Here is a 12,973-nt window from a genome sequence, read left to right as displayed (position 1 = left end):
GGAGGAGGAGGAGGAGGAGGAGGAGGAGGAGGAGGAGGACAACTGTGGAGTCCCTGGTGCTCTCTGAACTTGCTTGTTTTCTTGCAGGCGTTTATAAGCAAACTAGGTAACTTCATCAGTGCTAGAGAGAGAGGATCAGTGATAAACAGAGTAGTGCTGATGATGTTCCCTAGTTTGGGTAATGAAACATCTACAAGAAAACAAGCAAGCTCAGAGAGCACCCAGGACCCCACAGCCCCCTCCTCCTCGCCTTCCTCTTCCCCCTCCTCCCCAGTAAACCCCACTTCCTCCCAGCACTGATGATGTTACCTAGTTGGGTAATGAAATGTCTGCAAAAAAACAGCCGAGCTCAGAGAGCACCAAGGACCCCATACTCCTCCTCCTCCTCCTCCTCTTCCTCCTCCTCCTCCTCCTCTTCCTCCTCCTCCTCCTCCCTTCTAGCACTGATGATGTTACCTAGTTGGGTAATGAAACGTCTGCAAAAAAACAGCCGAGCTCAGAGAGCACCGACCCCATACTCTTCTTCCTCCTCCTCCTCCTCCTCCTCCTCCTCCTCCTCCTCCTCTTCCCTTCTAGCACTGATGATGTTACCTAGTTTGGGTAATGAGACGCCTGCAAGAAAACAAGCAAGCTGTTTTTTTTGATCTGAAGCTGTTTTTTACCCAGTTCAGATTGGACATCTAGGTTCAAATTTTATGTAGCAAAATGCATCTTCGCTCTCAAAAAAAAAAAAAGAAGAAGAATCTTGGTGGGCTTGCAGGAATTCCTGGGTGGGAGAAATAAAAATAATTATTGGGGAGAGGGGAAGTTCCATTGTAACTGAAAGACCACAGTGTACTGTATTGTGAAAAGGGCAAGGGTGAAATGGCTTCAACCGAATGCGTGGAATCATCAGCACACCTTCTCTAAGTAGTAACTTAAAACTCTTGCTAAGTTTACACCTTTCGACCTATCGCAGAAGTACAAAAGACAAGATACATGAAGACAGTTTTAACAGACCCGTCAAAACGATCTTTAAAAAAAATCCATTAACGAGGTCCACCATGCGGCCATTAGAAAAGCACTATGTGTCCATAATTCAACGATTGTAGAGGAGACAGCTACTTATCATGGCTCTTTTGATTTTCAAAAGAGATAAAAGGATATGAAGGAGAAAACAGAGGTCCTATTAAAACGAAATTTCAGGTTGCAGATCCATTTGTTTAATGCTTCATTGTCTGATTACTTTTAATTAGGTAAGCTGTTTGGGTCTTATCCGGGGGGGGGGGGACGAAAACATGGTTAAAATTATAAATCAAGCCCGATACGGAATTAAATTAAAGGAAATGAAATTAAACTAATTAGGTTAGCTATCAGGAATGGCACAGAAAGTTAAAAGGAAATCAGGCAGCTGACAAACTGGGAAGCAACAGCTAGGTCTGGTATCTTTGCATCCAAGCTCTAAATAAAGAGCTTATTATCATAGCTGAAGATTCATCCAGAGTTTCTTTGGCTATTTTCTTTATTAAAAGCATTTCATAAACAATTTCTTCAAAAACACAGGGAATCAACTTGAGAGATGCACCAATGAGTTGATGAGAGCAATTCCTCAAAAATAAATAAAGGCAGTCTTGACTTAACAACCACTCATTTAGTGACTGTTCCAAGTTACAATAGCACTGGAAAAAGTGCTTTTAAACATTTACAACCGTTGCAGCATCCCCACGGTCACGTGATCAAAATTCAAATGCTTGGCAACTGGCATGTACTTATGACAGTTGCAGAGTCCCGGGGTCACTTTTGCGACCTTCTGACCATCAAAGTCAATGGGGAAAGAAGGATTCCCTTAAGAACCCCGTGTTACTCACTTAACAATTGCAGTGATTCGCTTTACAACCGTGGCGAGAAAGGTCGTAAAATGGGGCAAAACTCCCTTAACAGATGTCTCGCTTAGCAACAGAAACTGTGGGCTCGATTGCGGTCATAGGTCGAGGGCTACCTGTACATTTTAAGTTGCTGTAACTTAAGCAGTAAGTAGTAGGTTCCTAGCAACCACAGTTAGATCTGGCAACATGCATTATTTCAATTAATTCAATTTCACCTCTATGCCATTAACACAAAGGGCAAAACGGATGACGTACTGGATTTTTAAGGAAGTGCTTTAGACAAATCTATGCTCCGATTTGAAATTCCCCAATAACAGGAGTTCCTTATAATAATAATAATAAAGTTGGAAGGGACCTTGGAGGTCATCGAGTCCAACCCCCTGCTCAGGCAGGAAACCCTATACTATTTCGGACAAAGGGCTGTCCAGTCTCTTCTTAAAAACTTCCAGTGTTGGAGCATTCACCACTTCTGGAGGCAGGTTGTTCCACTGGTTAATTGTTCTAATTGTCAGGAAGTTTCTCCTTAATTCCAGGTTGCTTCTCTCCTTGGTTAGTTTCCACCCGTTGCTTCTTGTCCTGCCTTCGGGCGCTTTGGAGAAGAGCTTGACTCCCTCTTCTTTGGAGCAGCCCCTGAGATACTGGAAGGCTGCTATCATGTCCCCCCTCGTCCTTCTCTTCCTTAAACTAGACATGCCCAATTCCAGCAGCCTTTCCTTATATGCTTTAGCCTCCAGTCCCCTAATCGTCTTTGTTGCTCTTCTCTGCACTCTTTCTAGAGTCTCAGCATCTTTTTTACATCGTGGTGGCCAAAACTGGATGCCGCATTCCAAGTGTGGCCTTACCAAGGCCTTGTAAAGTGGTATTAACCCTCCACGTGATCTTGATTCTATCCCTCTGTTAATGCAGCACTGTGTTGGCTTTTTTGGCAGCTGCAGCACATGGCTGGCTCCTCTTTAAGGGATTGTCCACTAGGACTTAACTGGAAGGTGAAAGCAGTCACGATTATGGTCCCAAACACTCATGGTGCTACCCAGCTGGGTAATGAAACGTCTGCAAGGAAACCCCAAGCATCAAAGACCCCCCCCCAGTCACAAACAAGCCCACTGGAGCCCCAGTCCTGTCGTGTATGTGTTGCGATGCACATAAAAAGGTTCAAACACACCATCACGACTGTCGTCGTGACTCTTTTATCACCACCACCACCACTGTCCATGCTTTATGGTCAGCTTCTTGTCCCAGTCCAGGAGAACATCTTCACAAAAGCACGGCCCACACTTACCATTGTCTTGCACCAAAGGCACTTCCAATCTTGCAGGCGGAGAACACTGCCGCAGGTTTTGTCACACACAGCACATCTGGCGCTGACCGGAAGGTTGCCTTCTAGCCACTGATGAGGCATGGCTACCTGGAGGGGAGGTTGATTGGAGTCAATGGGGAGGAGAAATAAGAAAATTCAACTTCCATCCCTTTTGACTTCGGTCTCGTTCCTAGAGTGGGGAATTGGTTGGTCCATTTTCAAGCTACTCTGGGCCAGCTCTGGACCCAGGATGAAACTTTGCATTTCAACTTGCCTTTACATTAAGGGGGTGGGAGGTGTTACTTTCAAGTGGTTAAATGGAGGAACGAAACCTCTTCGATTCAGCTGCAGACTGCGGAAGCCTGAAGCCTTGTCAAGGACACCAGAACAGGTGTGGATTTGAAGCAGACGGTTCCCATCACAAAGTGGACGTGTTGATATGAATGGTGTAAGACGTTGGGGGTTTGGCTGGGAAAATGATTGTTTAAGTCTATGAATTGGTGTGGGAACCTCAGAGTTAGTTTTGCTTCGACATAACCAAGCAGTGTATTCAATAAACAGTAAGATTTTCAGAAACGGAATGAACCTGGAGTTTTATTTGGATTCTCAAGCTGGATATTGACAGTCTGATCTGAAGAGGTCCACTCACTCACAAGGAACTTTATTCCAATGTTTTTCCTTGGTTGAGGCCATCCTCATGTTCCAAAAAGTAAAGGGAGCCATATGGGTGCAATGAGCTAGAACCCAAGAGGATCGTGACCTCTAGTCCGCCCTTAGACATGAAAGCCGACTGGGTGACTTGAGGTCAATCAGGGTCTCTCAGCTCAACCAATCTCACTGGGGGAAAGAGGAGGCAGGAATTCCATGTACTCAGCCTTGTGTTGTACAAAAAAGAATGTGGGGTACAAATTGATGAAGGTGAGGATGACGATGAAGACAAGGATGAGGATGAGGTTGAGACTTAGGTTGAGGTTGAAGGTAAGGGTGAATGTGAGGGTGAGGATGAGAATGAGGTTGAGATGGATGTTGAGGGTTAGGGTGAGGATGAGGTTGAAACTGAGGGTGAGGCTGAAGGTGAGAATGAACGGGAGGATGAAAGTGATGGTAAGGGTGAGGTTGAAGTAAGGCTGAGGTTGAGGGTGACGATGAGGATGAAGATAAAGATGAGGATGAAAATGATGTTGAACTTGAGGTTGAGGTTGAGGGTAAGGATAAGGTTGAAGTTGAGGGTGAGGGTGAGGGTGAGGGTGAGGGTGAGATTGATGTTGAGGGTGACAATGAGGTTGAGGGTTAGGGTGAGGGTTAGGGTGAGGATGAGGTTGAAACTGAGGCTGAGGCTGAGGATGAAGATGAGGATGAGGATGTCTGGAGGCCGTACGGGTCTGGATGGGGAGAAACAGACTCAGGCTCAACCCTTCCAAGACTGAGTGGCTGTGGTTGCCGGCTCCCAGGTATGGTCAGCTGACTCCATCGCTGACTATAGGGGGCGAAACCTTGGCCCCCTCGGAGAGGGTACGCAACTTGGGGGTCCTCCTGGATCCACGGCTGACACTGGACGACCAGTTGACGGCTGTGGCCAGGGGGGCGTTTTACCGGGTACGCCTGGTGCACCAGTTGCGGCCTTTTCTGGACCGGGATGCCTTGCGCACAGTCACCCACGCTCTTGTCACCTCCCGCCTGGACTACTGTAATGCTCTCTACATGGGGCTTCCCTTGAGGAGCACTCGGAGGCTCCAGTTAGTCCAGAATGCGGCCGCGCGGGCGGTGATGGGAGCGACTCGTCGCTCCCATGTAACGCCGCTGCTGCGCGAGCTGCACTGGCTGCCTGTGGCCTTCCGAGTGCGCTTCAAGGTGTTGANCCCTCCTTCCGCTGCGCCCTCAAGACTTGGTTATTTCAGCGGGCAGGACTGGCCTAGGGGTATTTTAATTGGTTTTAACAAAATTTTAGTAGAAGCGGCCTATTCAAATATTTATTTTTAATCATTTTTAAATTTGTATGGTATTGTATTATTGTTTTTAAACTGGCTGTAAGCCGCCCTGAGTCCTCCGGGAGAAGGGTGGGGTATAAATTTAATAAAATGAAAAAAATAAATAAATGAGGGTGAGGATGAGGTTGAGATTGATGTTGAGGGTGACAATGAGATTGAGGTTGAAGGTAAGGGTAAGGTTGAAGTTGAGGGTGAGGGTGAAGGTGAGGGTGAGGGTGAGGATGAGGTTGAGATTGATGTTGAGGGTGACAATGAGATTGAGGGTTAGGGTGAGGATGAGGTCGAAACTGCGGTTGAGGTTGAGGTTGAGGATGAGGATGAGGTTGAAGTTGAGAATGAGGATGAAGATGAGTGAAGTTAAGGCTGAGGTTGAAACTGAGGTTGAGGATGAAGGTGAGGATAAAAATGATGCTGAAGTTGAAGTTGAGGTTGAGGATAAGGGTGAGGATGAGGATGAGGGTGAAAATGATGTTAAGGCTTAGGGTGAGGTTGAGACTGAAGTTGAGGGTGAGAATGAGGATGAAGATAAAGATGAAGATGAGGATGAGGATGAGGATGAGGATGAAGATGCAGGATGAGGTTGAAGATGAGGATGATCCCAAGGATTTCCACAACACTTCAAAGATGCCTGGAAGAAGAGCTACTGTATTTCTTAAGAAGCTGAACAGACACCCTCAGCATTTCACCAGTGGCATTGTACAGCTTCTCATTCTCAACCCTTGGCCACTAGTGTTTTTTCTTCACAACTGCAAGACCAGGTGGCCTATTGGTCTTAAACTCTGGCCATTTTCTGCAGCTGCAAATGAAGCTATTGTAGACACCTCCAAGCCTGCCGGAAAGAAATCTGTAACTCCTCGGGGCCTACTTGAAAATAGTCCAAGGTCTTCTTGGTGATAGAGTTACATCCTGAATTCAATAGGACATCATGTGCTAAAAACATGTTTGTTAAGACAGGACCCACCGCTAGCTACAACCCACCCTGCCTAATTGTTATTACAGGCAACTGTTTTTCAACAAAAACTGAAGCATGCGTGTTGCAAAGACTTACACCATCTTCATCCTCAATGATATCTCTTCCAATTGAAGTCAACGTTGTCCATTTGCAATTATTTATGGCCCGAACGGCACACCTTTTGTGAGCCTTGAACTTGCATACTAGGAAAAAAGGAAACAAATTTAAAAAAAGAAACATAGATAGATTCCTGAAAACGTTATTTCTTCGTGGTCACAAAATCTATCTTAACCAAATACCCATTTATGGAGAAGGATTTGCTTCCAGCCTTCACCAAATTACAGATAGTCCTCAACTTACGACTGATCACTTAAGAACTGCTCAGAGTTACAATGGACCTTCCCAGAGCTACTTACAACCCGTTTTAGAAGTTAAGATGGTTGCACAAACACATCCAATGTCAGAAGAATCAGGACCACGTGTTAAGGTCCAGTTAAGCTGATTTATTGCTCATGTGTATATACAAGAATCTAGACCGGGGGTCTTCAAACTTGGCCCTTTTATGACTTGTGGACTTCAACTCCCAGAATTCCTCAGCCAGTGAACAGAATAGAATAGAATAGAATAGAATAGAATAGAATAGAATAGAATAGAATAGAATAGAATAGAATAGGACAGGACAGGACAGGACAGGATGGAATAGAGCAGAGCAGAGCAGAGCAGAGCAGAACAGAATAAAATAGAATAGAAGCTGGAAGGGACCTTCTGCTTGACCCCGTGCTCAAGCAGGAGAACCTATACCATCTCAGACAGGTGACTGTCTAGCCTCTTCTTAAAAATCTCCAGTGATGGAGCGCCCATGATTTCTGGTGGCAAGCTGTTCCACTGGTTGATTGTCTTCACTATTAGGAAGTTCCTCCTTAATTCCATCCCTCTTCTCTCTTTGATCAGCTTCCAACCATTGTTTCTTGTCCTTCCCTCTGATACCTGATCTATTCAGTCCCGTGGAGGCATTAAGATCCTCCCCATGCACACGTACACACACAAGTGAGGCTGCTAGACAATCTCTTTGTAAGACACCTTATGAAGCCAAGATGCATAGCATCTGCACTCTTACATAAACAAGGGCTGCAAACCACTTCAGACCTTAGCCAAGTCCCTGATAATTATTATTTATCACAATGAGCGCCTGTTGCTTGCAAGCGGGCGATTCAGCATCCCAGAAGTTTTGAGCTGGTGGCTTTCCAAGAACAGCTGTCTCTCCACATGCCTTCGTTGGTTCCAAAGAAAGAAAAGCAAAAACATTAATCTGACAAGATCCAAATCCTGGGACTTATAGTTTAACTTGTCAGCAAGCATTAACACTCGCCTGGGGATCGCCCCGAGCATGTTATTTAGTTTCCAATAATATGGATAACCGGGTTTAAAAAATCCTGCAAATGGAATCCAAGAATTGTACATGGAATGAATCAAGGTACTCGTTTAAGGAGAAACTTCCCAACGGTGAGAACAATTAACCAGTGGAACAGCTGGCCTTGAGAACTTGTGGGAGCTTTATCACTGGAGGCTTTCAAGAAGAGACTGGACTGCCATCTGTCAGAAATGGTGTAGGGACTCCTGCTTGGGCAGGGGGTTGGACTAGATGACCTAAAAGGCCCCTTTCAAACTCTGCTATCCTATCCTATCCTATCCTATCCTATCCTATCCTATTCCATTCTATATATGACCTGCATTTAATCAAAGTCCTGACCCCAGCTACTGCATGGGCAGGGGGTTGGACTAGATGACCTACAAGACCCATTCCAAACTTTGTTATTTTATTCTATTCTATTCTATTCTATTCCATTCCATTCCATTCCATTCCATTCCATTCCATTCCATATTTTCTATTCTGTTCCATTCCATTCCGCTCTATCCCATCCCATCCCATCCCATCCCATCCCATCCCATCCCATCCCATCCCATCCTATTCTATTCTATTCTATTCTATTCTATTCTATTCTATTCTATTCTATTCTATTCCATTCCATTCCATTCCATTCCATTCCATTCCATTCCATTCCATTCAATTCAATTCTATATATGACCTGCATTTAATCAAGGTCCTGACCCCAGCTACTACAGGGGCAGGGGAATGGACTAGATGACCTACAAGACCCATTCCAAACTTTGTTATTCTATTCTATTCTATTCTATTCTATTCTATTCTATTCTATTCTATTCTATTCCATTCCATTCCATTCCATTCCATATTTTCTATTCCGCCCCATCCCATCCCATCCCATCCCTTCCCATCCCATCCCATCCCATCCCATCCCATCCCATCCTATTCTATTCTATTCTATTCTATTCTATTCTATTCTATTCTAAACATGACCTGCATTTAATCCAAGTCCTGCCCCTCAGCTACTGCAGGTTCTCTTCCTTCTCATGCTCCATGCAAAAAAGGAAATAAAACAAATTCCTGGGGCCTGTCAGGTTCGAACACGTCGTGTGAATTTTGTTATTATCCAAAAATCCAAAGAAATCTGAGCGATTGCAGCAAAGGGTCGCCTTGAAGCTGCAAGGCCACCATTTCTCCGATGAGCTGAACAGTCCAAACCAGTCACGAGGTGCCTCGACTTACGACTACGGCGACTCACAACCAAAATCCCAGTCGCAAGTCAAGGATCTCCCGTGACCCATCGCACGTCCGCAAATCAGCAAACGGCAATCCGTTCTCGGAAAAGGCAGATTCACTAACCGATGAATGAAAGCACGGGTGAATTGTCCAGGCTAGAAAGAAAGACGTTGAAGTGACAGAAGCCAGCAGAAATTACCGCTCTGTTTACGCACAGGGACTCTTAACTCTGCCTTTTAGGGGCTAAACTATTACCTTCGCAAGACAAACCGTGGGAAGTTACTCCGGAGAGGCTTTCGCGGCAGACGTTGCAAAACGTGGGCCTCGCGTGGGAACAGGCATACCAGTTGTGCATCCCTGAAAAGTGTTCCACGTTAAACTGGGCCGCCTAGTAAAAAAAAAAAAAGTTAAAAGACAGATTGCCATGTGCATGACGTACCAGGGTTACCATCGCCACATTTTGGAGAAGTTCCTCTTTCGAGCAAAACCCCCCTCAAAAAAATAAGACATTCATTCTTTTGAAGCAAAAAAAAGAGAGAGAAAAGAACAGACTAAATATAAACCTCAGCTCAGTCTTCATGCATTTATTAAGAACACAAACATTCTCCTTCCTATTTTTTGCATCTTAATAAAGGGGACAACCCTGAATTTTTCTTTAAAAAAAAAACAACCAAAAACCAGCGGTCCCAAAGGCCCGTTCAGCTTACCTCGTAATGTTCCCGGGACTGGACCGACTTCAGCGAAGTAATCCAGTCTTCCATCTCTTTTCTGTTCTCTGCACACAATATCAGTCTCCTGAATGGGGTGATTATCTGAAAAGGATCGCTTAGGTTAGGATTGCAAATTGCTAAAGGGAAGGCAGGTCCAAGTGGAACATAAAAATAAGGAAACGTCCTTTTCTCCGACACATAAAGGAGAACGTTCCCCTTTATTCGCCGCCGTAAGAGCAAATTAAACCAGCAGCCACAATACTCAAAAAAAAAAAGCTTTCGGGGTTGTACATTTCAGAACACAATCATTTACTTTGCCAGCACTAGATTTGTACACGCCCAGAGGGGAAAAAAAAAAAAATCAGAATGTTCTACGGGTGTGTTTTAAAACACGTCTGTAGTTTTATAAAGGAGTCACGACCACGGTCGGGAGAGATAAATCTTTCTTGATCTCCTGCATTTGACAAGCATACAATTATCTAAGGATTTTGGGTAACCAGAGATTGTCGTGCTAACCAAAACACGGCACCGCCTGACAGAGGGAAGGCTGTCAATTATCTGAGTTGAAGAACATTCCCTGTTCAGATGGGTCGCCCTGCCAAATCTTAAATTCGAATATCACTTCCTTGGTCAGAAATTCCTCAGGATTATTAAAACGAAGACGAACAATATACACCTCTGACTTCTGAGAAGCAACAAGTTTAGAACATATTTTTTCCATCCTGGCTAAATGCATCGCTTGGTATATTTTTTAACCTTTCCGGAGACATCGTTTTGCAAAGCTTAAGTGATGCTATAATCTATTAAAATCAGCAGAACGCAATTCCAGAATCTGAATTCCATGTAAAGATCCACTAGAGCGGCGTCTAGTTGATAAACCTGGTTTAGCATCTTGCAAAATTACAAGATCTTCCTGGCCACAACTTACCCCGTCTTCTTGGCAGTGTGTTCGGTCTTTGCTTCTCTCCACAAATGGCACTAACACATCAGACAAGCTCACTCAGTACACACACACACACACACACACACACACACACATACACAGCCCAAGAGTCACGTGGAAACAGCAGAAACTCCCGAGCATTTTCATATAAACTAAACAGAAGGATCTTTTTCCGTCCTTCTCTTTCTTGCCCCCTTCACACCCTTAGTATCCATTCCTTTTCCTGAACGTCAGCAAATGAACAAGCAACTAAACTTCATTTTTAATTTGTGCCATTGTGCCCACAATAAAAAATGACAATAAAGGTTATCTATCTCACTATTGCTCTATCTATCTCTCTATCATCTCTCTATCTCTCTATCATCTCTCTCTCTCTCTCTCTCTCTCTCTCTCTCTCTCTCTCTATCTCTATCTATCTATCTATCTATCTATCTATCTATCTATCTATCTATCTATCTATCTATCATCTTGTCTGTCTGTCTGTCTGTCTGTCTGTCTGTCTGTCTGTCTGTCTGTCTGTCTATCTATCTATCTATCTATCTATCATCTTGTCTGTCTGTCTGTCTGTCTGTCTGTCTGTCTGTCTGTCTGTCTGTCTGTCTGTCTGTCTGTCTGTCTGTCTGTCTGTCTGTCTGTCTGTCTATCTATCTATCTATCTAGGCTGCCAAACTGTATTTCTTGCTCTGAGTTGGAAGAAATAATGGAATGGAATAGAATAGAATAGAATAGAATAGAATAGAATAGAATAGAATAGAATAGAATAGAATAGAATAGAATAGAATAGAAAAAGAATGGAAGGGAACAGAACAGAACAGAACAGAACATAAGAAATAAACTGGATAATTGACTCAATTATTCACACTGTGATCAAAGCAAATCACGAAGCCTTCAAAACAGATTCTTGGCCATCAACTGGAAGGTTTTGTGCATCTCTTTTAAAGCACCCACGTTGTTTGCAAGGTGTGATCCTTTGAAAAGCCTTCCTGGCTGTCTCCACATCCATTGGCCTTCACAACCCTTTTCCTTCCATTTTCCTCCCAGCAGCTTAGCCTCCAAAGCAACCGTTGCCTCTTTGCCAAAGTTGCAGGAAGCATGACCAGGCACAAAAACACCCATCGCTTCCCGTCAGCTACGCTGTTTTCTATCCCTCCAACTTTCTTCTAGAACAGTGGTTCTCAACCTTTTTAATGCCACGACCCCCAACCGGTCGTAAGTCGAGGACTAAACCGGTCGTAAGTCGAGGACTACCCAACCGGTCGTAAGTCGAGGACTTTCCCTGCCCGGGAACGCGGCGCATGCGTGGTTCCGCCCCCTGCGCCGGCCGAGGCGTAGCTGGCAAGCGGCAGAGACGGAGCAGGCCGACCACCAGCTGGCCCAGCCCAAGGGAGGTAAGGCCCCCGCCGGAAAAGGGGGAAAAATGGCGGACAGCCTTGCTTGGCGACCCCCGTGAAATGGTCGATCGACCCCAAATGGGGTCGCGACCCATAGGTTGAGAACCGCTGTTCTAGAAAGACCCGACAAAATTTTAAAATGAACCACTAAGTGAAAAAAAACCACGTTGTTGTTTTTATTATTATTATTATTATTATTATTATTATTATTATTATTATTATTATTATTATTATTATTATTATTATTATTATTATTATTATTATTATTATTATTATCATCTAAAAGTTTCCTAATGGTCTGTGGAGATTCTCAATCATCCAGGTTGTCCCCAAGGAGGGTTTTTTCCCCCGAAAAGCAACTGAATTTTTTTGGGGTTTTTTTTCTTCCTCTTGAAAACATTTCGCTTCTCATCCCAAGAAGCTTCTTCGGTTCTGAACTGAAGAAGCTTCTTAGGTGAGAAACTAAACGTTTTCAAGGGGGAGGGGGGGAAAAAACCTCAAGAAAGTCCAGTTGCCTTTTGGAAAAAGCACCTTTAGAGTTTCCTAATGGGATTCTTGGAAGAATTGAGGGGAAGGTTGAGTTGATCCGTCAGCTCAGCTAAATCAGATTCCCATTTAAACATCTGTTGCATTCAGTGTGGAGAGAGTGAAAGAGAGGAAAACAGACAGAAAGGCAGAGAAATAATAATAATAATAATAATAATAATAATAATAATAATAATAATAATAATAATAAGAAGAAGAAGAAGAAGAAGAAGAAGAAGAAGAAGAAGAAGAAGAAGAAGAAGAAGAAGAAGAAGAAGAAGAAGAAGAAGAAGAAGAAGAAGAAGAAGAAGAAGAAGAAGAAGAAGAAGAAGAAAACAAAATACAAAGACCTACAAATAGAAATAGAAAGACTGTGGCAAAGGCAAGCAAGGGTAGTACCAATAGTCATAGGCGTCTTGGGTGCAATCCCAAAACAACTGGAGCACCACTTGGACACCATCATCGGCATTGACAAATTCACCGTTAGTCAATTGCAAAAGGCGGCCTTACTAGGAACTGCTTCCATCCTGCGACAATATCTGTAATACCATCAAACATCCACATCTGCCTATCCCAGGTCCTGGGTAAGGACTCGATAGGTAGACAAAATGCCAAATCCAGTCTGAACATCTGGCTGACTGTGCGATGATCCATAATAATAATAATAATAATAATAATAATA

At 43.9% G+C, this 12,973-nt stretch overlaps 1 protein-coding gene across 1 annotated transcript in view; it reads right to left on the bottom strand.

Annotated features, from left to right (window-relative positions):
- Positions 1 to 12,973, bottom strand: part of DGKH (diacylglycerol kinase eta) — a 105,959-nt gene that overhangs the window by 41,274 nt on the left and 51,712 nt on the right. Inside the window, 4 exon segments of the mRNA XM_029283156.1 lie at positions 3,145 to 3,270; positions 6,199 to 6,305; positions 8,978 to 9,110; positions 9,430 to 9,569. Coding sequence (XP_029138989.1) covers positions 3,145 to 3,270; positions 6,199 to 6,305; positions 8,978 to 9,110; positions 9,430 to 9,569 — 506 coding nt within the window.

The sequence above is a fragment of the Protobothrops mucrosquamatus genome, unplaced genomic scaffold, assembly GCF_001527695.2.
Source record: "Protobothrops mucrosquamatus isolate PMUCROS unplaced genomic scaffold, P.Mucros_1.0 scaffold28, whole genome shotgun sequence".
NCBI classification, from domain to species: Eukaryota; Metazoa; Chordata; class Lepidosauria; order Squamata; family Viperidae; genus Protobothrops; species Protobothrops mucrosquamatus.
Note: the sequence above shows the minus strand (reverse complement) of the source record. Positions and strands in the feature narration are given on the sequence as shown.